General features: G+C 43.3%; 3 protein-coding genes across 3 annotated transcripts; all 3 read left to right on the top strand.

Moving 5' to 3' along the window:
- The first annotated feature begins 8,319 nt into the window (after window positions 1–8,319).
- znf770 (zinc finger protein 770) lies at window positions 8,320–13,325 on the top strand. Its single transcript, XM_083689094.1, has 2 exons — window positions 8,320–8,429; window positions 8,689–13,325. The coding sequence occupies exon 2, from the start codon at window positions 8,696–8,698 to the stop codon at window positions 12,080–12,082; it is 3,387 nt and encodes a 1,128-aa protein (XP_083545220.1). The 5' UTR covers window positions 8,320–8,429; window positions 8,689–8,695; the 3' UTR covers window positions 12,083–13,325.
- Window positions 13,326–20,787: 7,462 nt separating this feature from the next.
- On the top strand, window positions 20,788–23,340 carry actc2 (actin, alpha, cardiac muscle 2). The gene is made up of 7 exons (XM_083689098.1): window positions 20,788–20,817; window positions 21,289–21,433; window positions 21,652–21,976; window positions 22,089–22,250; window positions 22,343–22,534; window positions 22,616–22,797; window positions 22,961–23,340. Exons 2-7 carry the CDS (start codon window positions 21,305–21,307, stop codon window positions 23,102–23,104), a joined length of 1,134 nt encoding a protein of 377 aa, XP_083545224.1. The 5' UTR covers window positions 20,788–20,817; window positions 21,289–21,304; the 3' UTR covers window positions 23,105–23,340.
- Window positions 23,341–24,434: 1,094 nt separating this feature from the next.
- On the top strand, window positions 24,435–25,798 carry gjd2b (gap junction protein delta 2b; the record flags this gene model as incomplete). Its single annotated transcript, XM_083689107.1, has 2 exons — window positions 24,435–24,505; window positions 24,955–25,798. 2 exons carry the CDS (start codon window positions 24,435–24,437, stop codon window positions 25,796–25,798), a joined length of 915 nt encoding a protein of 304 aa, XP_083545233.1.
- Window positions 25,799–26,193: the final 395 nt, after the last annotated feature.

Raw genomic sequence — 26,193 nt, 5'->3', positions numbered from 1 at the left:
TCTCTTTGAGACTCACTGCAACATGGATGGATGGGTTAGATTTTAGGCTGGGAGCGATCTGTGTTTAAATTTAGGATAAGGAAAATCAGGTGGAGTGGGTCGGCAGGAGGCCTCTCCTCAGTTTTATTTACAGCAATACATGCAAGAGGTCAAGGGTCAAAGTTGAAAGAGGGGCCAAAAGGGTTGCATTCTGGATTCCTAGGAGACTGATGGTAATGTTTGATGTGTCAGGTCTTCCAAATACTCCCTGTACTATCAACCTTGAAATGTCTCGTGATGTTAAGCAGTGATATTGTATTTCATCATATCAAATGTCTTATGACCTCATGTCTCAAACTAAACTCTGCGAGTTTCTGTAAAGCGAGGCCATGGTTATTTTAATAGTTTGTTTATTTAGTTTTACAGTGTATTCTGTTTCGCTTTTGTACTTAATAAAATTATACAACCGTAATGTACTGTGTTAATTAATGTTAAATATTCTGATAAAAAGACATTTGTTTGCTGAACACAAAATTGATATTCTAGTTGTCAAACATCAGTGTAGTCCCAGGAAATTAGTGACCCTCTCAGTTTTCAGATGATATTCCAGAAGCCAGCTTCTCCCTCAAGCCTTGTCCGTCTGGCTCTGGACCTTTGGATAGAAGTGTTTTCTCTTGGATTAGGCTGAGAGAGAGGAGAATTGGGACAGGCATACTGGACAGTAAACTTGCAGCACTGGCCGTTGTTTTGGAATCAAAGTGACACATGTCGTCCCAGGTCCTTCACCTGACAACTTTATTTTTTACTGTTGTCCAAGTCTGTGTGACAGCCTATCACACGCACATGTCTCCTAGTCCCTCTCCATTTAGACGGACACATTTACCACCAGTTTTATTGTCTTTAGCAGCTAATGGTCAGCTGTAAACTGTAATATCTTGCCATAAATCCTTGCAATCGTTGTAGTTAAGAAACAGTTTTAGTTGATATCAGCTCAATGGATGTCATAAAGTCAAAAGCTTACAAATGTCTGCTGTCAATGAAAATAAATCTATAAACCTAAAGGCTGCTAAACATATTGTAGGTTTAGCAGTAGTAGTAACACTAAATTACAAAGTAACACTGTTCATTTACAGAGAACTGTAATTGGTTCACACAGTAGGTCCAGAATAGGTTTAAATGAACAACCTACATAACCGCAACCTAATTAATCACACATGTGGAAAGGAGGAATAGAGAAAGCATTGACAAATTAGATATCGTATGTCAGCACAAATTAATGAGAAATTAAAGGTCAAAGGCCAAAAGGAAACCTCAGAACGCACACATGATTTTGGTTAGCAGGGCCGTTCTGTTTGGCTACAACTGTCACAAACGGTCAAGCCATCAGGCAATCATTGGAAGGCAGGGAGCCACAAAAGTGAGATTTGTTTAGGGACATTGTCTAAGTCATGATGATGAAAAGACAAATTAATACTACAGGGAAGGAGAGTTGTTTGAAAAACACATTTTCTCTTAGACATAGGTCACCGGGTTTCACTGACCAATTCATTTGAATTGAAAATGATTTATGCCATATCTGCATGTTCCTTCCAATCATCGCTTTTCTAATCAAAAGTTCTGTACCCTGTTATGAATTGGCTATGATTTTTAGGCAACCAGATTTGTCTTATAAGCAAAAACACATGTGTTATGACAATGAATAGGAAAAGACTTACCACTGATACAAATACACCAATACAAACACAACTACACTTGAACTAAGCTAGGACCCTTTTCCTGTGTATGCTCCCCCACCCCCCCCCCCACCCCCCACCTCAGGTCAAATGCCTGTGAGAGAGGAGTGTGAGCGACCTGGCTGAGCTCATCTGGTTCTCCATTACGACAACAAAGTCTGGGTCTGGCCTGATGGATGGCGGGGCCAGACAGAGGTAACATGGGGCCTCTTCAGGGGAGGAGAGGGGTTGAGACAGGGGACAAGACTCCAGAGGAACACTGAGTCAGGCTGTATTTATAAACAGGAACTTATCCCTCTTAACCCTCAGACTGCAACAGTGCTTCATCACCCTCTCATTTTCAACTGATATTGACAATATGAATCAGGTTACACCAGCAGAGGGCTTTTTACATGATAGTCAAATCTTTCCTTTTGGCTGAAGTTGAACATAAGTGTTTATAGTTTCGGATGGCTCTCTAAGCCCAGGTGAAATATGTGAGGTTGTAGTGGTTCTGTTTGATCTTTGCACTCAACCCTTATCTGTTTTGTGTTGCTTTGCTTCAAGTGTCTTCTTCAAGAGAGGCCGGGGGTGAACGCATGCTACAAAACATTATAGGCCCGTGATGGTTCCTTTTTTAGAAAGGATGAAATCCTGCAGTGAGAATCTTTCACGGGTGACAAATGCCTCTGCCCTCTGCCTGGGATGAGATCTGACAGGGTCATCACAGAGAGGAAACGTGCCCAGACCACTCGCATCACATAAATCTCACAAGACGACAACCCCGAAATGCAGAATGATCGTTTTCACGAGGCCCCATAACAAAACAGGCATTTATTCAAAAGGCATGTTTTTGTGCTAGTTGAATTTCCCAATGCAATATGTAACATTCAAGCTTTCAAATGGTTATAATGGCTATGTTTAATTCACAGCGATCATTTCTTTTCCGAACTATGTTTTGGTCCCATAAAGCACTTTCTAAAATCAAGTGCCTAGGGGCGACACAGGTTTGTTTACAATTGGCCAGGGGTGTTCTCGGAGAGCAGACTCTGATTTTCACCATTCTGTCTCTGGTGGCTGCCTCTTCATATCGTACACGCATGCGGTAACACAACAGCTAATGTTTGACACTGTAAGTACATTTCGGAGGGTCTGATTTCCAACGGACTTGGCATGGCTCCTTTAATGTTCAACTTTTGTTGTTACTTTCCATTGAAGACTTGGAGCTACAAGTATTTACAGTATCTAATATCACAGAACGTTTTAATATAGAGCTTTTATTGTCTGCAAGAAGTAACATTTTCTCATACAGGTATGTGGAGTAGCTACCTCTCTCGGTTGAAATTCTACATGAGGAACAGTGCGACCATCCACAGCTGCTGAGTGAGAAAGGAAAATAAACCATTTAAGTTAATGGGTGTGCTCCAGAGTGCAGGAGCTGTATATTTGGTCCTGTCAGGTGAGGCCGTTTGATTCTGATTACATCTATCACAGTGAGCCAGTGCAATTACTCTAAAAAATAAACATGGTCCACTCGCTGTTACTGCTTGTCAGTGAGCTTGATCCCAACCATCGATAATTCATCACACTGAAATCCAGTTATTTTTTTGATTTTATACTATTTTATGTGAGGTAAAGGTAAGATTTTTTGGGGGTGAAATGCAACATGACACACACACACACACACACAAACACACACTGCATGTACACTATACACACCTACAATGCTTCCAGTAAATTTGATGGGGGGAGGACACATCTTAATTGAAACTAATCTAAAAATCACAGAAACTTCAAATTATAGAAACAACACACAAATACAAGTCAGCATGGGTGATGAATGAGAGGGCTCTGGCCCGGGTCATCCATCACCCGGTCGGTCCGCCTGGCAGCGCCAATGTGACAGGAACGGTCAAATAACGTTTAGCACACGGGACCCTGTGTTTGGGGGGAGATTATTACTGTCAGAGTTGTAATGGATTAGTTTGGACCAGCACAGGTTCAGCCAATAGGGTGTGTGGCTGTATATTAGCATAGCTATCAGTGGTCCAGCCAGGCAGCAGCAGGTTGGTGATTGACAGATGGAGGTGGCCGCCCGGCAGACATCTAGCCAGACTAAGGCCAAACAGCGAGGAGCCAATTATGTTGGGAGAAACAGGGACATTCATCATTCAGTTAGACACCTGTCCAGCCTCACAAAGGAGAGAGGGAGCCTCCGCCTGCATCCTGAGACTGAGATGATGCTCATTAGATTGGACCGGGAGAAATAAAGGAAGCAAAGGGTTCACATTCAGAGCACACAGCGGTGAGACAGGATGGAGATGGAAACCTTAAGACCGTGCAGTTCCATAATCAAAAGCTACAGAGGAGGCAAGCTTTTCGTCAGGTTTTATAGGCATGGTGGATCAGGGACGGTACCACTGGAGCGGCTTCTTTTTAGGCTTGAGAACCATACATCCTCCTTGTGTAAAGTATCTATCTGCTGTAAGGATATTAGTAACAACAAAGCCAAATCTCCTTTACTTTCTCCAAGAGCCAAGGGTGTGTCCTGTCTCTGCAGCTCCTCGTCACCCCTGCTGTGCCGCGCCTCATCAGCCCTGAGCCCTGCTCCCTCTGCTGATCACAGCCCATAAACCCCCAGCATAACGCAGAAATTAACAAACGCTTGACATTTGCTCCACGTCCAATTACTCAATATCCAAGGCTGAGCACATGTTTAATCAACATTCATATCCCCCAGGGATCTGGAGGCAGCGCTCTGCATCACCACCTCAGCCACATTAGGCTGGTTCCCCAGGGCCACTGAGCCAGGCTCCACTGTTTACCCTCTTCCAAACACACTGGAGACAGTGTCATCTTTCTAGCCCCGTGCCCCAGCACACAGGCTGCTAGGGCCAGGTAGGCCAAATCAACTGCCTGGGATTTCATGTCTAGGTCTGAGAGTAGTAAGCAATCGATCCACCTAATACACTGGGGTCAACATTTCTATCCGAGACCCCCAGGACCTCATCCTGTGGGCTTCCCCTTCCTGTCACACCCCAGCAGGCTGGGCTAGACCCCTGTGAGAGGGTCAAGAGCAGGCTGGACATGGCCGTGTGGTGGGCTGCTCCACAGAAAGAGGGCCGAGGAGTGACAGCAGTGTGGTGACTGATTTCCCCTCACCGCGGGGGGAACAGCGGGGGAGGCATGGAGGACAGATGACTCCACAGCATCTGGGATGTGCAGGCGCAATGCATGAAAGACTTACAAATATGCATAGATGGTAATGAGCTCTTTATTCAAACCAAAACCAGTCAGTGTTGTTGTTGTCATTGTTGTAACTTGAGATCATGATAATGGTGGTGATATTGGATGTGTTTTCATTTCAGCTTATGTTCCATGAAAACAATCAACATTATAAGACACATAGACACATTTCTGATATCTTTGTTCTAGTTTACATTTATTTGACTTTAGCTTAAAAACCATCTGCACAAACTTTGACACACATACATACACACACACACACACACACACAGAGAGAGAGAGAGAGTGTGTGCATTGTATAAGAATAGCCCAATCCATGATCAAACAGGGGATTACATCTGTATGTATGTGCAGTGCAGATATAAGTGGATGTGTCACCGGATGATGGATGACCGGGGGAATGCACTGCATCCCAGAAGCCTGATACAAGCAGCCCAATCCCCCATCCATCTGAGCCTGCCCCAGCCACCTCATCTGTCAGGGAAAACCATTTTCTGTGCAGCAGTGCATTGAGCTTAAGGTTATTTCATTTCTTCATTACAAACTGGGAAACGTGGTCCTCCCAAAGTTCTAGATTGCACACAACAACCTGGATACATACAGATCACACTTTGTGTGCAGACTGTGGGTTAGTATCGCTCTTTGTGTGAAAACACATCAAACCCCTTCTTTAGTGCACGTTTCAAATCATCCACATATTTAACAAGGTATGCAGCAGCAATATAAATGCAAACACTAAAGATTGTATTCATCAAAAAAACGGATCATTACTGTGTACAGTTTTTCTTCATCGGTCAACATTGAACAAAACTACAATCAAAAAAGGAAGTCATGTGTTGGTGGGCAATGTTTACATGTCATTGTGCAGGTTGTGAGCAGATCTGTGGGAGTTCATGTGAGCTGGACCATGTTTGGGGATTGTGTTTCACACAGGGCAGCCACATGGAGAAACAAAGACAGGGCCAGCGTCGTCATTAATCTTAGTCAGTGGCCAACACTGGCCAATCTACATGACCAGGGCAGTGACAAATGCCACTATTGGACTGGGGCGTCCCATCTCCCCGGCTTCATCTCCCGTTAATGTCACATCCATCACGGCCAACCCTGTCCTGCCATGTCGGAAGAGATGAGACCGGTCGTGGGTAAGAATTAATTGTAAGGACAAGAGCAAGTTGATACATGCAACGACGTGGCAGAACAAGTGTCCCCCTGGCTTGCAATGTTTTGGTTTTTTTGTGTGTTAAGAAGTTACAGAGGCTGTCTACATCCTACTTTCTTGGTAATTTTTTTTTCATAATTAGTTATGAATTGTGACCTTTTCAACATCTTTTCAATTACAAAATGGTTACTGTGTAGCTTATTAAATACAACTCAATAGTATGAATAAATAGCCTTACAAACATCTACAGTGATGGTTCACTTTTGGACAAAAATGTATGACTTCTCCAATATTCTGAATAAGGCAATACCTTTTGTCTGTTGAGTACGGTCATTGCTGTGTGACTTACTACTGCCACCTAGTGGTTATCACATGCCTCTTCTATTGATGTGACAACCATTCAAACACTAACGAAAGGTGTACATCTCTGATTATTCTCTGCAGCTATCACAACATACATTTGTGATGGAAAAAGCACCGTAATATGATGTTGGATTTACATAGATAAAAAGATCACATCTGTGTCAATCCAATTACAATTTACAACCACACATTGGTGATGAGTGGCCTCACTCCAAACTGTGCTGTCTTGAAGTCACAGCAAAATAAAGTGCACAGTCCCTGACATGGCATTCACTGTCAGTCATAGACAGGAGTAGAATATGAATGGAATCGACAAGCTGATTCTGAGACAAATGAGAATAATGTGTTTTCATCACACACTGTACCAGGGGAGAGTGGGGTTTAGAGTGTGAGTCAATAGAGCCCTGCTTGAGGAGATTGTTCAGCAGCCTGACAGCAGCATGATACGGGCACGTCCGAGGGAGCCACTCCTGAGTGATTCAATCAGGCAGCTTGCCCCTCAGCCAAGTGCCAAGATCTGCCCATCCCTGTGTGTTACGCCGATTAGCTACACATGCATGATGAGGGATGAAGGAATTTGTCATCATTTGCATCATTCCACAGAGATGAAGCCTGAGCGAGCGATGGGTCCGGGGCTTGTCATGTCCCACGGGCAGGTTGTAGAGGGAGTGTTGTAGAAAGATCTTTTTTCATTGTAAACAAAAATCTCACTTTGAATTTGTCAGAAACGTCAGATTTAAAGGAAGTAGGCATTTGCTCCCACAACAGGGTATTTTCTTTATTGTTGTGTCAGTATCAAATATTCTTGACGGTTATATTGTCAAATATCCTGTAGTTTGTACTTATTAAAGACTGCTGGTAGGCTATGTCCTAGTCAGTCTGAGAGAGACCTCAGATTAAAAGGTTTCCTCATAAAAGGCTATGATAATATCATGGTAATACTTAGAAATGAGAAGTGTTTCCTCAATGTAGATTAGAGTGAATATGACCCCTGTTTGGTTTGAGGCAATTCAAAAAAACATAATGGCACAAATTAAATCTATTAACACACACACATTAGAATCTCACCACCCCTCTGCTGTTAACAGCCCTGGGGTCTCTCCCAAGGCTTTTGACTCCTCGCGAATGTTTTCTCTTACTGTCTATGCAACCGTTATGACGGAGTTTAATTCCAGCGCAAGTGGTCCTTTATGGTTCACAGTGTGACTTTGACCCTTTTAAAGACGGACTACAGGAAATGTTATTGCGAAATGCATTCATTACATGAATACATTTCTCACCAAATAAAACCACAAATCCATAGCTTTAGGTGTAACCAAATCATGTAATTTAAGTGAGGCAAAAACGAATAATTTAATTTCTTAAGGGTAGACTGCCCCCACATGCATTCTCATGTAAAAGCGAGGTGGTACACAATACACATTAATCTCCAAAAGTCCAATTTCGGGGACCCTCTTTTACTCATGAGTGCCTCGAATGGAAGAAATACCATTGTGTGTCTTTTATAAGTGTATTTTACTGTCAAGGGGAGATTCTCATCAGGTGAGCTGAAAGGCATAAACACAGTCAACCCTCCTCCGCATACATGTTCCTCACTATGATAGACTGCCTATTGCCGTTATTGTTATTGTTAATAGCAAAACAAAAATTACTATATAATAATTAGCTAATGCTGTAGGAATCTATACCTAAATTGACACTAGACATTTTCAGTTACTAATATAGCATGATGCGACATTAGATTGATAAAATAACTGCTAAATGCCTACCAACGTTGTGAACGAAACACCAGGAACCAACAGTGGGGCAGACGTTTCCACCCGACCATGAAAAACAGACGGCGCATCTTGCATGGTTTGTTCAGGAAGTGAATGTGCAAGCTTCTTCCCTATTATGAAATACACAAGTACAATTTCCGACACTAGGGCATATTATTAGCGTTCGTGATGTCTCTCAAAGTGTGCGATCAGGTGAGTTGCTAGAATTAATCTAGCTGCGTTTCCTAATTGTGCTATCTGTTTCCCAAAGCAATAGCATCATTTGTATGTAGAGTTCAGTGTTTACCAAGAGAATGAGTAGCTCCCTGGAGGCAGTTTATTTTCCCGAGTTTGATCTACAGTAAATTTGATTGTTAGCTCTTGAACGACAAATTATTCAGAGAAGTAATGCAATATTTTAGCAAGCATTGTTGTAGACACGTCTCTAAAAATGTATATTTGCTCACTCCAGGTTACCCATGGTTGGTTGCTGGAATATGCCTAAACTGCTAATTCCAAGAGGGGAGGTGGAGCTGTCAGTAGGCACAATGCTAGCCGGGCATCATGGACCACAGGAGGCCTTTGGCACAGGGGAAAAGAAGCTTCAAAAGAGGACCTATCAGTGTGTCACATGTTTCAAAGGTTTCTCTGCCCCATCCAAACTGCAGAGGCACAACCTTATACACACAGGACAGAGACCATTTCGATGTCACCTCTGTGAAAAGGCATTTCGGCAACTAGGACACCTGAAACTCCATCTTAACACACATTCTTCTCCAATACAGAAAATGGTCAGCGTAGGGCCTGACTTGCATCAATTTGGCATTGAAAATATCTCTCCAAAGGAGACAGATAACTCAAATACATGTTTGCAGAAAGACTCCTCAGACACAGTCATTGCAAAGGGCACATTGGGGGTGAGCATCAGTCCGACTGCTTGCGAAGACACACTTCAGGAAAGTTCTCTCTCTTCCTCCTACTGTATCTCTGAATTCAAACCTCTTATATCGCTGCACTCTGAGGCCAACAGCTCTGGGATGCAGCACAGAGAAGAGGAACCACTGAAGGGTAAGAACTTGAGTGAATCTGGGAAACAGGCCAAGGATGTGGATAGCTCTTTGAGAGAAAAAACAGTCAAGAAACATGGAAATATGATTGAGAAATCAAACTTCAGCAGGACAGTTCATAAATGCCCTGAGTGCTTCAAGTGTTTCAGCTCTCCTTCCAAATTAAAGAGGCATTGCCTCATACACACAGGCCAGAGACCATTTCAGTGTAATATCTGTTGGCGTGCTTTCAGACAGCTGGCCCATCTGAAGGCACACTACAGTGTTCACACAGGGTCTGTCAAGAGGAAAACCCTTCCATTGCCACAACACAGCTTCAAATCGCAACCCCAGAGGTCTCAAACTTGGCTACGGAACTATTCATGCAACACATGTGGAAGGAGATTTAGACAGATGAGACATTTGATAGTCCACCAGCAAACTCATAAAGTTCCAGAAACCGTTGTGCACCTTGGCAAGTTAAATGATAAAACTGTGGCCTACCCTCTACCTCACATAGACTATGCTCCTCAAGTTACCCCAGATTCTCTCAAATCTGTAACACACAAAATAGAACTGAATAGAAAAGGACAACCAGACAGCCACATTGACCTCACTCACTCCGATGTACCAGACAGTAAAAACAAGTCATCAAAAGAAGTCAAGGGAAATCGGTGCATGGTGTGTCTGAAGGTGTTCGACTTTCCCTCCAAACTCTCAAGACATCTACTGGTCCATATTGGTATTAAGCCCTATAAATGTCAGGTCTGTTGGAAGTCCTTCAGGCAGCTCTGCCATCTACAGGGTCACCAGAAGATTCACAAAGGAAAAATATTCTTCAATGATCCTAAGAGGACAAAGGGGTTGTCAGAGAAACCAGGGATTATTCCAGCATTAGATAAGCCTGTTTCTGAAGTGAAGAGGAGGTCAGTTGGTAGTTTCCGAAGCCAGCATATTCAACCCATCAAACCTATCTTTGGTCATTGCTCAAGTGACAGTCGTTACAATCATGATGTTCATTCTCCTGCGTGGGACCACAGTGGGAATCTGCTGCCTGGATTGGACTGTAAAGAAGTGGCCAGACATTCTTTTGGGGAGTCCATTCCTCTCAGGCAAGGCCACAACTCTACAGAAAACACCAGTGGTGTGTTTGATACCACACCTGTACACCAATCCCCTACAGGTAATACTAAACAAACAAAAGAATTATCAGAAAAGAAACCCCCAACTCATAGCAGAGAGCGCGGTTATTGTTGCTCTGTTTGCTCAAAGCTCTTTGATGCTCCCTCCAAGCTACAGCGACATTCCCTGACCCATACAGGACAGAGGTCCTATCAGTGCACTGCTTGTCCCAAGACATTCAGACAAAAAGCTCATTTGAAGACACACCAGACTGTTCACAAACAAGGGACTGAGCTTTTATCAAGACAGGAAGACTCCCAGTTTTTGAAGGAGGATAAACTCTGTACTAGTCACACTGAAGATAGAGAGACAGAGCTGTTATCAAGACCAGACGTGTCCCAGGGTTCTAATGAAGATTACTTTGTCCCTAATCAGAGTGAAAGCCTATATTTATCAAATGACAGTGACCTCTCAGCAGTCCCTGCTACATCATCATCTGCCATAATAAACAGTTTTGACAGCCAATCAGTGGCTTCTGTCTCACAGAGAAAATCAGGGGGTCACCAATGCATGATCTGCCTGAAGAACTTTGACTTTCCCTCCAAACTCTCCAGACATCTACTAGTCCACATGGGCATTAAGCCCTTCAGATGTCAAGTCTGTAGTAAGTCCTTCAGACAGCTCTGCCATCTACAGAGTCACCAAAAGGTTCACAATAAGGCCATGTGGCATGGTGGTCAGCAAAGGGAAGATGACTGCGTGTTGACTCAACAGGACAATGTTGCCTCTAATGAGGGGTCTGTTTCTGAGGAACACCTTTTTGCAGGTGCACTTCATCCAGATGAACCACCCCCAAATCAAACTTTTGGTGATCAAGTGCGAAATGGTCAACTTTACGAAAGTAATGATGGCGAACCATATTCTCATTACTGTTCAATAGGTAGCTCAAACTCATCAGAGAACTTTAACCTATCCTCCAACTTTAAATCTGACCTTCCAGCAAAACCAGAAAACTTGAAACCTGATTGCCAAGTAGGCCTAGATCAGAAATGTGTCTTGCCTCTTCCCAAACAGGAAAAGAGTCCTTGGACAATTGCAATAGAGAAACCAGGGGAAACATCTTCCTCAGGTGAACATGAGCAGCAAAACCATCCCCAGTTTCAGAACATGTTAAGCCCTTATCCACATCAACAAGAAACGTCAGACAATGAACAGACCTATCCGATTGCTAGCCACCATGTTATTCATCTGGAGGATGAACATAGCATGCCTGAATCCCACGATAGACCAGATGATGTGGATAACAAGTTAAGTCTATATCAGTCCCCTCAGACATCTGAGAGTAATGTAGACTATGGGGTGAAAGAGGAAAGGGTGGAGGTTAGGCTGAGGTCCGAGTTGACTGTTACATACTCGTCTGAACCTCCCAATGACCTTCATGTCTGCCCAGACTGTAGTCAGTGTTTCTCCACCAAGAGAAAACTGTTTCTTCACAGGTGCCCTGAGAAACACTATGAGAAAGAGAGACAGGCAAGCTCATATCAGTGCGCTATTTGCTTTAAAAGCTTTGAGGCTCCGTCTAAATTGAAAAGACACTATCTGATCCACACAGGTCAGAGGCCATTCCAGTGTACAGTGTGTGAGAAGACTTTCACCCAGTCAGGCCACCTAAAGACGCACACGCAAACCCACAGGTAGAGAAGAACTCAGGACTTGCCCATGGAAGGACTCTCCAACTACGGTTTACACTCACACTGTACTTGAACCCTTTCCATGCTCTACTTATTAACATTTAATCTTCCGATTTTTGATGATGTCTTTGTTTATGCCTATTCTGTTAATATCTTCCATAAAGTGGTCCCTAATATATGGAGATCAGCAAGTCATTAGATTTAGAACTGTGTCCTACCGTACAGTACTGTATGTGTAGTGTATTTATTGTTGCTCTCAATTCACTGATTAATATAGTTTGCATATGTATTTGTTTACAATGAATATATAAACCATATATATATTATACATTTGGTTCCCTTTTTTCATAAAGAGGAAGCACACTAATAACCTTGTTTTAAAAGTACCAATGTGTGATAAAATAATGCTCTGTTTTTAATTGACTGGCCCTGTCATTATCTCATTTTTCTGAATTATTGTTATAGCTGAGAAATGTTTGTTCTAACCCTAACCCTGTATTAGTAACAAAACGTATTGTTGATTTTCAGATTATAGCATCAGGTTATAGGATCAACAGCATCAGGATAGCATTATTACTTGGAATTTCACCTCATCATTGGTTGTAGTACCACCACTTCACACAAGGTGGCATCCTGTTCCTTTATTTAGGTTTTCTGAAATGTACTTCACACAGGACAAGCATCTCTGCTTTTTGTATATTCTTGTCAGGTGGAGATGCTGCAGAAGTATTACATGGTGGATAACAACAGATTTTTGTTACATATTAATTATTAGTAACCAGAAAACGGTTGTACTGTATGTTTTGCATGTATTTAAAATCTGATTTATAAATATGCACTCCTTGTCTGCTTTCATACTGTCACTTTAACCTTAGCGGTACTGTACCTTTGAGGGAATCTTGTTAAAGGGGGGAGGGGGGTTATATATCCAAATATAATAATTATTAATGATTTAATTGCTAGGGCTTTGTGGAGTACACTTCCCTCTTTAAGGGATACATTTAGAACATCTCAAAACCATTCAAGATTATTATCCAAATTGTTAGACTGTAATTGACAGGAAGCTGTTTCCCCTGCTTTTGAGGATTTCATATGATCTAAATGTGTAATGTCTATTCTTATATGAGCATTAGTTTTCTCCCAGACCCCAACAAGCCTGTAACAACAGTTCAGTAAAGTACTTGTAAAGGACTTGTAAGTGCTTGGATGGTATTCATAAAAGTGTTTAGCATGTTTGCATGGTCCATCATTGTTTTCACTCTGCTATCACACCACTGGGGCATGGGGAGGGATTGAGAGCAGGATTAATTTTGGCCATTATGGGAATCTAAATTAAAATCTCTCTAAATGAAATATTCTGCTCTTCAATGAGGCACCCAAAAATTCCAATTGCAGTAATGGATCTGGTCAGATGATACACTGTATTATTTGTGTGTTGCTATAGTGCCATGGTAAAATACTTTGTACCTTAACATGTACCTGTCGACCCAAAACAAAATCCAAGATACTATGTAATGTTATGTATAATGTATTAGTAGGCTTTTATCCACTCCTTTTCCTTATACTTCGTGTGCTATTTTTAGTGATCGACCAACAGCAAGAAAAGAAGAAATCCAAGATACTACTGTATGTAATGTTATGTACAGTATAATATATTTGTATCATCCCCTCCTTTTCCCTATACTTTTGTGGAATTTTCTGTTTGAGCGTTTCATATTGTGCTGTATGTGAGTGCCCAGCTGGCTACTTCCTGAGTCATCATAACTGCATATTTTATAGGTCATATCCTGATTACAGGGCTGTGTAATCTCTGACATTGCTCTGGTGTATAGAGACATGGGACCTAATCCTAGGCCGGGCCCCTCCTGACCGATACAGCTCTCCATTTGATTGGGTTAGGCAGCCGTAGACCCACACCAGCACGAAAGAGTGGATCACTTTGGATAGATGGTGGCTCCTCCTGGCAAGGAGGTGTAAGTAGTGAGAGATGAAGGTAGTGGTTGGTTTTCTATACCAGGTTAACAAAATAGGTCTTCCTGAGATCCACAGATCGACTTGACTCTTGATACAGTGCACTTTCATTAATTGCTAGCTTCTATTTAATTGCTCCGGATGAGTGCATGCTCCGGGTCACAACAGTCCCAAGCCAAAGCATTTATCCGGAGTCAACTGTATCATGTTCATACAGGCTTTCTAGTTATCTCATTTCCAAGCCTTGACCTTTTCTGGTTTCTGCATTGGCTCATAACAGTAAGCCTATGGATGCACCCAGCAGTATAATCCCAGGCATTTTGTGGATTCATGACTTTCTCAGCCAATGTGCAGTAGCCTACTGTATTGATTACATTGATCCCTTCTCATATGCCTCCATTTCGCATGAGCATCAGGGCATGTCTGACATCCCAGCACCCTAAGAGCATTTTAAGTCGTTAATGTTTACACAGTTGCCCGTCCATGTTTGACAGCCTTCACATACAGAGAAGAGTTACCAGAGATGAGTAACCAACTCTCAAAGTCTCCCCTATCCTCTTCCAGTCGTCCATTAACAGAGTCGGCCTGCAAGACAGTTCTGAAATAACATCAGACGGATGCGAAAGGGGAGCTTATGTATTTATTATGAGCCCCGAAAAAATGTCACTCCAGCATCGGTGGGTGGCTGTGTGGGTTGAGACGAAGTGCAGTTCTCAGCAGGTCTCAGTCACGTTGGTTATTACCGTGGTGATGGGGTCAGAACCCCCCAGGAAGGCTGAATCTTAAAGGTTTATCCCTTTATGCGCCAAGCAACGCTGATCAGTACTCAGGGGCTCCTCTATAATCTCACTACATTAAATATGTATGTTATACAGTACCATGATAATTACACAAGTGGATATTTTAACTTGTGTGTACAGTATATGTGTTTGTGTGTGTGTGTGTGTGTGTGTATGTGAGTGTGTGCACGCGCGCCTGTGTTTGTATGCAGCAGTGTCACATATCATTATAAATGTGTCATTATGCCAAATACATGGTCCAGGGTGGAGGCCAACGTCACCCGACCAGTGTCTGGCTGCTCCTGTCTGACCTTGGCTTGTACTCATGCCCCGGCCCTGAACCCCCCCCCCCCCCAGGCCCTGTCCAGGATGGGGTTTCAGAGCCAGGCATTCCTGACACCAGGGCCTGCAGCCGGGCATCCCTCTCAGCTCAGGGGGCCCCTAGGTCCCCCGCACCAGACCCCCAACGCAGCTTAGTGTTTGTGTATTAGTGTAGAGGGTATTAATAGAAGGTTAAGTGTGTTCTGATGAGAGAGACGTGATCCCCGCGACCTGGATGAGAACGGGAGGTATTTTTGAGGGGGAATAAGCCGAAGTATTTTGGAAGGAGCGGGGGCCAGAGCTTCGTCTTGCTTTGGAATGGGGCCTTCGGTTTCAAGGCCACCGCCTACAGAAATGCCATACCACAGGAATTGTTTCAACGTGACAGTGTTTGTGATAGGCTGTGGTCAGAGGCATAACTTAACCAAGCATCACCAAAATGGGTTATGTTTTCAGGGCTGCTTGCTAGCCATGTTGCTCATTACCTTGCTCCATCAGCGGGGAACATTGATGTATTGAATCACATATTTCTATGTGTATTGCATGACATGCTGTACATTAAGGCCAAGTACACTACTTCAATACAAATCAGATTAATTCATGTCCTCTATAAACAAGTGATTATATGTATTTTCCTGAATGTTCTTTCTATGATCATTTTGTTCATGTTATTCATCTGCCACTGACATGAAATAGAAAAAAAATTCCTGTATCATAACAGTAAGACTTATATTCTGGATGAAACGCTGACTCATCGAAATTCAATAATCAAAAAAGATTGTGAAATGTCTTCTCATGAAGGAATGTATGATGTGATGATGCGTCTTTGCTCACCTTTATTCTCCCTCAGGTTTGGTTTGTGTCTACGTGACATGCAATGCCCCAGCAGAAATGCTTTGACTTGTTGCTACGTGTACTTACTGTGTGCTATCACTTCTCTACATCCGTCCTCCCCTCGCTCAGAACTACTCCGCCTGTCCAATTTGTGAATTGCCCTCCACTTTGCGGTCTTTGTCAGACGACTTACCAAACTAGGCCTGTCCAGTTTCTGAGCGTGTCTTATGAATCACACCCACTTCGTCTGCACAGGGGACGGCTATAGCCTGCAGAATGTCAATAAAACCCTGTTCCCCCTGTCCCTGTCACTCTATAGGACCCTCCAGCAGCTGCCCCAGAGAAGTCCTCCCCCTACCACTCCTCAGACACAGTAGAGAGCAGCAGACCACACAAGGAAGCAAACAATAGGGGGACAGGTGTCCCCTAACACTACCTGCTAACTACTGTCAACCCCCACATAGAAAGGACCACACACACTGGCTTGAACAGACACATACAGGTTGACATACACATACACAAACACACACTTTCCATGGCAATGGGAGCTGGTGAAAATGTCCTCCATATTCCCATAGGGAAGAATTTATCTTTTCATACCCTAATCCTCTATGTGACAGACCATGCATCTGAATACATTAATCTGTCTGTAGGGAGGTGTGTGTCTGGGTGGGTGTGTGTGTGTGCGCACATGTGTGCGTGTGCGTGCATGTGTGAGAGAGATAGAGGGAAAGAGAGGGAGAAAAGAGAGATGACAGAGTGTGTGGTGACATGGTATCTCTTCTGTCTTTGGTAAGACCCCTCCGCCCTCCCAACGTAGATAAAAGATTATAGATCTGGAGCTGGGTCCACATTCCACACCTCTATGGGCCAGGGAGGACTTATTACACCGCACAGACAAGAATAATGCTGCATTCTAACGTTCACTTTCCAAAACACTTGTCTTGCCATCCTGCACATCCTGTAAGGGACAAATACCGTATGCTTTCGCCCTGAATAACAACATAACGGTAGCGTAAATGTCCCATAAATATTGCATTTTGGCGCAAGTGAAAGTAGCACATCCAATATTCATATCTGTGAGTCTATTTCATGCATCTTTGGTTGTGTGGGACCTCCGAAGCTCGACAATGCCACATTACCAAGCTAGAGCAGTTCTCCATGGACTTACTGCAAGAGATGCTTTCTTTCAGGGGCAGGTCTGACGAAAACAGTTGGATCAAACTACTGTATCTAATTCAGGAGCTGAATGTAACGCAATATGCTTCGAAGTGCACTCTAAGCTTGTATCGACCGAAAAAAACACACTCAATGGCAGACAGGTCACAAACAGGGAAATGACTTATTTTCAATCAGCAAAATATTTGCAGACTGAATCTCAGCAGACATTCAGGAGCCCATACCGGGTTCCTAAAACAGTAGAACCAATGCCAGAACATAGATATGGACCATACTATTGTTAATAATGTGTCATACAGAGATAGGCTGACCATGGGGTTATACGACTAATAAGATTGCAATATTGAAACATTGAGTCACAGAAACCAAGGTAACAGGTCCAAAGTGTCCTCAATGCCAACTCAGTTTACAGAACACAAGCGTTGGGTGGAATTAAATTGAAATTGATGGAATCCTTAATGATGGTCAAATCAATGGCTTCTGTTTAATATGCACCGAGAAGACGGCAGAGGGCTAGAGAGAGAAAGAGAGGTTAAACGCCAAGGATGAGATCAATCCTTCCACTTCCCTAAGGATTTCCCTCCTGAAATCCTGGCGCAGAAACAGGAAAAAAACACTGTACCATGCTCCGACTTGAACACTATGTGGGTTCTTTACGCGCGACAGTCCACAGACCGTACACGGTTGGTGAGTCTAGATCAATGTATACGGTGAGGTTGCAGTGAGAGATGGGTGGGGAGGGAGGGAGGGGAGTGAGGGAGGGAGGGGAGACAGGAGAGAATGGTATGAGGTCGCCAAAGTGCAGGCTTCTAAGAGAGTAAATAGAAGTCACGAATATTTATGCAGCACATCGGTAGGATTTGAGACGTGTCATGATTTACCTGAATGTAAATTTAAGGCTGGTCAGCTTACCATTCAAACAGTTAACAAATCTGATGACCATACGCCATAACGGCAACATAGAGCTTAAAGGAATGATATGTGGAAGGAGAAGCAGAGGTCAAAACAAACATAAGATGTCCCCTACTGTTCAGGTGGGCTTACAGAAGCTAATATGCTGCATGCATTGTTATGGAACAACACCTACACTGGTGTATTTTTATGCTTTTATGAATATGCATATGTTCATACCAAAGGCTAATGCATTCATTTATGCAGATCCCTACATAATGAAAAGCAAAGCAGATGGACGTGAAATGTTGTTTTTTTTCACTTCATTTTCTATTTAGTAATATGCGTAGGACTTTCAGACTGAGGTATCTCATCATCAAAATTGATCCGAAAAAAAAACTGAGCTTTCAGTGACTGAACAATCCTTCATTAACCACAGCAGCCTGGCAGTAAATGATTGGAACAGGTTGTCGAGGCAACATGTTGAAAATGATACCTTGCCCAATTTAAAGGAAGATTAAAAGCTAGTGAAGTCAATCATTTACATTCGTACTTACGCTATACCCACCAAGCACTGCACAGTGTGAAAGATTTAAAAGGTTAGTGTGAAGAGGGGAGTATTACTTATATCATCAGAATGAAAGAGTGGCTGCAAAACAAATAGGATTATTCAGAATGATTTTAAGCTTGCCTTTAAGAACAGATGTTTAGGTTTAAGGTTGATGTTTGGGTGTAAGAAGTTCACTCCAGGGAATGATTATAAATGACTACAGCTACTAAGGGCATACATTAAGCCTATATACTCATACTTTAGTAGTGAGTATCAGTACATTTTTGGTATAAAGAAAGTTGGTATGTTTGACCGACATTGACTTTTATCTTGTGGTGCAGTATGTCAAGAGGGTTTGACATCCAAATTCATTTGGAAACAAACAATGGAAACAAATGCCTCATTGGTTTGTTTTTCTGCAACAAACCCACAGTGAAAACTAGCAACTCATCAGGCTGACTTTTTCTCCTCATACAGTATGCATAGAAAAACCCATCACAGTTATTTTTGACCACAATCCCCACCCCACCCCCCCACCCCCTCCCAACCCCCAACCATTTGTACCAGGAGACCCAAGCCAGCTGACAGATGCTCAGATATAGAATGTGGGTGGGATTATGTGTAAAGCGCTACTGGTTGTATCACCCACACATAGAGTCACATGACTTCCCCTCTGTCAGAGGAAGAGGTCAAAACTTGCTGTGATCACCACAGTACCAAAAACCCATTTACACCTACAGCAAAAACACCATGTATCCAGAGACTCTGGGAAAAACATACACGGTACAAATGCATACCTCTACAAGGAGCTGATGTACCTGTGATGTCCATGCACTGGAACGTTATTGAGTGTGAGTCAGGGTGTAAAATAAGACAAAGGAAGTATTTTGGGCAGAGCCTAATCCCCAGTTACCACGCCCTGACTCTACAGTATAGATACGATGTGATTCTGGTTATTAAACAGCTGCTCTCATCAAAGGAGTCCGATGATCATTTTTATGTTGCAGTGATATCCTCTCTGCATCATTCACAGCGCTGGTGTGTTTATGTGTGTTTTTTTGAGGGGGTGGAGGAGACATAAGGTATAGGACTATGGAACCATTTAGGAGGAGAGAGGTCAGGCGATGCTGCCTCTGAATCACCAAACACAGAAGTACAGTTTTAGGAGATTCTCAGTTTCTCATCCAATATATTCCCTTACATATTCAGTATGTAAATGTATGTATCCAGCCAATCCAGGATGATAAATGATGCACCAGAGCTATTTGGGATAGGGAGTGGATAGGATGTATAAATGTAGCTACTGTATTTATCATTCTTCACTCTTCCAATTTTGTGTCACAACAGCATCATAAATCAGACCCCTTCAGGTCTTCTTAATTAAATCTTTCTTTATATATGGCATTGGTCTTTTTTCTTTGTCACTCTGAAACATTCATAGCCTTAGTCATTTTAGGAGAAAAATAATTTGTCTACCAGGCAGCCGTAATCAAAACATGCTGTATGACCACCAAAAAACTGGTGTATGTCCACCAAAAAGGAATGATTCACCCCAGCAGTAAAAAATGAATGGATGATGTATGAGCCCAGGCCTACAACTCAACATTGCTCTCCTGATCATTCATATGACAGTAACCGTCTGTGACCAGCATACACATTGCTAGGGGTGTTAGGGGTCTTGAACTACACACATTGCAATCATAAGTTCTAACTGAGAGGGTTACCATCTATTTCAAGGCTACAAATACGAATGTATGATTCTCATTACATATTTTAGACCTTATGGGTTTATATCATGCACTATGTCTACCAACGTTTCCTAAGTGCAAACGTATCTCTGAAAAGATATGGCTCATCCAATATGCATGAATGACGTCTGCTTTTGAAACCTAAGCTATCAATAACGTCTTTCTCTCTACTCCCATTGACGTGTTGAAAAGAAAGGAATATCTCTACGCACCGTCAACCACCAACCCGCTGTGTCTGCGCGGATCCCCCTCCATACATGGGTCTTGGTCCAGGAGTCATCGCGCGGGCCTTCCCTTTCTCCTACGCGCCCTTCCATTCATGGCCACTCCGCTCTGTGGCGCTGGGGCTACCAAATAAGGTGAATTGGGGGTCGTGGGGCGGAGGGGAACTTGTTGAGTATAAATTGGCGTGTGCCCTGAGCACTCTACCCCTGCTTATTCCAAACAACAGGCTTCTGGTACTGATCTGGTGAGTATGGAGAGACACTGCCCTGCAAACTTTTCAAACAACTGCGGGAGACCGGCAGGAGTTATTGCCAATTAGTAAACTTGTGTATCGTGGTTGGAGCCAATGATCAATGGACCATTACGCATCCGACAACAACCACCGGGAACTAAATTGGAATAAACTTAGATAAACTTAGACTTGAAATTCAAAAGCAGCTTGCTTTCTTGCTGGATAGTATATCGATATATGCGCTACTGACTCTGGAATTTGTATTTGTATTAATTCCTCTTTATACATTTTTCAGTGTAGTTTATTTATTGGGAGGGTTGAAGTATCTGTTAAACTGTTGATATTGATAAACTGTCTCTCTAGACTAGAGTATTGGGTTTTATAAGAAATGGAAGGAAATTATGACAATGACAACACGATTTGTGACGGACGTTCATGGTCTCACTTTGCTTAGCTAAGCATGTGCGTTTTTTTTTACATCAGAAACTCAGCTGACACCATGTGTGACGACGATGAGACTACCGCCCTTGTGTGCGACAATGGATCCGGACTGGTGAAAGCTGGTTTTGCTGGAGATGACGCACCTCGCGCTGTGTTCCCCTCCATCGTCGGTCGCCCCCGTCACCAGGTAAAGCTTCACAGCATCAAAACAACTGAACTGGAGACTGTTGAGTGGCCTAATCTGCTATGTCATCAAAGCGTTCTGATTTGAAGGTTTAGGATTGTAGATCATAATAACATTTCCCCTGCTTATTTGCTCCCTTGTTTATTTGACCAAACTAATACACTATGAGATTCAGACAAAGTGCTGTATTGATGACACTTGTTCCCTGTCTTCTACTATAGGGTGTGATGGTGGGTATGGGTCAGAAAGACTCCTATGTGGGAGACGAGGCCCAGAGCAAGAGGGGTATCCTGACCCTGAAGTACCCCATCGAGCACGGCATCATCACCAACTGGGACGACATGGAGAAGATCTGGCACCACACCTTCTACAACGAGCTGCGCGTGGCCCCCGAGGAGCACCCCACCCTGCTCACTGAAGCCCCCCTCAACCCCAAGGCCAACAGAGAGAAGATGACCCAGATCATGTTTGAGACCTTCAACGTTCCTGCCATGTACGTGGCCATCCAGGCCGTGCTGTCCCTTTATGCCTCCGGTCGTACCACAGGTGAGCAGCGAGAGGAGAAATGCTCCATGGAGAAGAATGTGGTTAAATATCTGCACAATTGTGTTACATGTAACCTGTTATAGACCTTACATTATTATTCCTCCCACGTTAGGTATTGTGCTGGACTCTGGTGATGGTGTGACCCACAACGTGCCCATCTATGAGGGTTACGCCCTGCCCCATGCCATCATGCGTCTGGATCTGGCCGGTCGCGACCTGACTGACTACCTGATGAAGATCCTGACTGAGCGTGGCTACTCTTTCGTTACCACTGGTGAGCACATCATTCCTGACCATACTATTTCACCAACTTCAGTTCTAAAGTTCACTCGTTTGGACCAAACGTTGCGCTCTCTTCTGTGACAGCTGAGCGTGAGATCGTGCGTGACATCAAGGAGAAGCTGTGCTACGTGGCTCTGGACTTTGAGAACGAGATGGCCACCGCCGCCTCCTCCTCTTCCCTGGAGAAGAGCTATGAGCTGCCCGACGGTCAGGTCATCACCATCGGCAACGAGCGGTTCCGCTGCCCCGAGACCCTCTTCCAGCCTTCCTTCATTGGTAGGTAGCTTAGTGGAATTTGGCCTGCAGTATGTAGGTGATGTGTTATCCCTGACAACGTGTTCCTTTCCTTTACAACAGGCATGGAATCTGCTGGTATCCATGAGACCACCTACAACAGCATCATGAAGTGTGACATAGATATCCGTAAGGACCTGTACGCCAACAACGTCCTGTCCGGAGGTACCACCATGTACCCTGGTATTGCTGACAGGATGCAGAAGGAGATCACAGCCCTGGCCCCCAGCACCATGAAGATCAAGGTACTATCCTCATGTCTCACTGAAAAACCCCAAAATGAATATCCAATCTGAAACTATAACCTTGCACACTCTCACAGTGTAGTTCATAACTATACATTACCAATGATATTACTGCAACATATTGAGAGGACTAGTGCTGATCTTTACTTCTCTTGACCCTCAGATCATTGCTCCCCCCGAGCGTAAGTACTCCGTCTGGATCGGAGGCTCCATCCTGGCTTCTCTGTCCACCTTCCAGCAGATGTGGATCAGCAAGCAGGAGTACGATGAGGCAGGCCCTTCCATCGTTCACAGGAAGTGCTTCTAAGCGCTCAAAGGCTCCTGACAGTCGCAGACAGATGCAAAAAACTCTTTACATTACCTCCGCCTGGATATTAATATCGATATGGATATGGAATTACAAATCCAGGCAGCCCTTCTTTATGTTTTGTCGATGTACAGTTTGTTTACATACAACAAGTGCAATTTATATGTTGTTATTTACTGGTTTATAAATGAATGTACTGTATATGTGGATATTTATTGGTTTATAAATAAACAAGACCCGGGAATTGTGTGTTTGTCATCCCCTCTATCATGTGCTTGCATGCATTCATAACCAATACGAATATTTAGGCTACTTTTTATTTAAATAAGAAAATGAAATATGTGTTGTGTACGGATTCCTATCGTCATAATACATTACATTGATTGATGGTAGAGTACCCAGTCGAGTGCAACCTCCGTTTTACTGATTACTGTAATTTGGTTGATAGTGATTAAAAAATACTATGGGGGCAGCCAGCCCTAAGTTGTGTCTATCTTTAGGCCCACTCAAGTAACCCCTTAAAGCGATTAACTAACTGGAATCGTAGGCTACTCAGGCAAGTTTGTCTAAGGAATTATCGCAGCCTTCCATCACAATGCTTTGAGGCATCGGATCATCAGTTTACCTGACGACGGCACCTTTATTTGAAAAGCCCCAATTACTGGAATTGGATATCATATGACTATAGTCTATCTATTGTAAACACAACAACACTGTCTGCTACAATGTCTCTGTCTCTGTCTCTGTCTCTGTTTCTGTCTCTCTCTCTCTCTCTCTCTCTCTCTCTCTCTCTCTCTCTCTCTCTGAAACACACTATTCTGTCACGGTCGCGGTTGTATTGCAGGCGACAGACATCCCCTGTAATTTGATTTGATCACCAATCATTTTTATTACAGTCCAGATTAATCTGCTGCACTCTCAACATACTTGGAGAATAATGAAACCAAAAAACTGCGCCTCTGGCCTTTCTCCACCAACCTGTCTGCGCGTGACGCAATGGGGGGAGTCTACTTAAAGCAGGATTAACGCTCACCAAACATTATACCGAACTGTCCTCCATTCAAGCTCCGCGCGACCTACAGTACGGCGCGCGCGATCGAAAATAGGAGGGCTTTCTACTAATCAGCACTCCTGACTCGCGCAAGCAAAAGTGCTTGGGTTTTTGAGTGAGCTTTCAGCAGAAGCGCAGAGGGCAGGAGCGCAGCAGCGGCGCGGTATCAATGCATTCACCAGATAACACTGTAGCCTCCGGAGAGAAAGACGGGAAACAATAGATTCCATAAGAATTTTGCACAGTGCACAGTGTGCCATCGTCTCCGAATGAACAACCATGGGGGAGTGGACAATACTAGAGCGGCTCTTGGAGGCAGCTGTCCAGCAGCACTCCACTATGATCGGAAGGTAAGATGTAGAGTACTTTGCAAAAGTGTTACCAAGAGGTTAGGTTTTACAATCAAGTAGTGAAAGCAGTATAACATAACGTAGTGTAGGCCTATAGAAATTCTACACAATCAACCAATTAAGGTCCGTGGCATTACGATATAATCGGTGAACCAATGGCAATGTAGTACATAAACATGCAGCATTGGTTTGATAACACTAAATATGTTCACATTTAAGAATGTGGCAAGATAAATGCCGTGATATGACTGGCGCGTAGCGCTTTCAATTCAGAACCGGCTGGTGGCTTTCAGCACTGGACAGCTCCTAAGCGCCCGTTTACACGAGGCTAGAGGCTTTACTTTCCAATCCCTAATTGTGTATCTATATATCTGTTTGTTTAAATATTAAGCATATGAACTCTGCAAATCTAAACAGATACATTTGTGTATTTGCTTGTTTGCTTTTAGGATCCTCCTAACAGTGGTGGTGATCTTCCGGATTCTGATAGTAGCGATAGTTGGAGAGACTGTCTATGATGACGAGCAGTCCATGTTCGTTTGCAACACCTTACAACCGGGCTGTAACCAGGCTTGCTACGACAAGGCATTCCCCATCTCCCACATCAGATATTGGGTATTTCAGATTATTATGGTGTGCTGCCCTAGCCTCTGCTTTATCACCTACTCAGTGCACCAGTCTGCCAAGCAGAAGGAGCGGAGGTACTCTACCGTGTACCTCTCCTTAGACAAGGACCAGGATTCCATGAAAAGAGACGACAGCAAAAAGATCAAAAACACAATTGTTAATGGAGTACTTCAGAACACAGAGAACTCCACCAAAGAAGCCGAACCTGACTGCTTGGAGGTGAAGGATATCCCAAATTCGGCCATGAGAACTACTAAGTCTAAAATGAGGAGACAGGAGGGCATCTCAAGATTTTACATCATCCAAGTGGTTTTCAGAAATGCGCTAGAGATAGGGTTTCTGGTGGGTCAATATTTCCTGTACGGATTCACTGTCCCCGCAGTATATGAGTGTGATCGATATCCCTGCATCAAAGATGTAGAATGCTACGTTTCAAGACCAACGGAGAAGACCGTGTTTCTGGTCTTCATGTTTGCGGTCAGTGGCGTCTGCGTGCTTCTGAACTTGGCTGAACTCAATCATCTTGGATGGAAGAAAATCAAAACAGCAGTTAAAGGCGTGCAAGCAAGGAGGAAGTCCATCTACGAGATCCGCAACAAAGACTTGCCCAGAATGAGCATGCCCAATTTCGGCCGCACTCAGTCAAGTGACTCTGCTTATGTGTAGCAGGGTAGGAGCGAATGGAGGCTGTACTTAAGTCAGATATGGGACATTTGTACAAATATTTCAAATATATTTATTAAGAATGTGGTGGACAGTTTATCTCACCGACCTTATTTATGAAGTAGGTGGGGTAGATCGATTTTATTTGTCTTTTTTTGACAACTAAAACAAACGGACCATCATATTTATGAGAAGGCACTGATGCGAATTTTTTTTAGTATGATTAATATATTGTAAAGGGCTTCTTAAAAGCATATGATTTTATGTGTTCACATAGGCCTATTTACTCTGTCGTCCACTTCAGCAGGTGAACATGGAGTAAATACCTGCACTAAATATGAATACAATGAGCCAAAATAATATCCGACTTGTGCTGTGACGGTGTTTTTACGACAGTC

The sequence above is a fragment of the Argentina silus genome, assembly GCF_951799395.1.
Source record: "Argentina silus genome assembly, chromosome: 17".
In the NCBI taxonomy this organism is placed as follows: Eukaryota; Metazoa; Chordata; class Actinopteri; order Argentiniformes; family Argentinidae; genus Argentina; species Argentina silus.
This window is presented reverse-complemented; position numbering and strand designations above follow the sequence as displayed.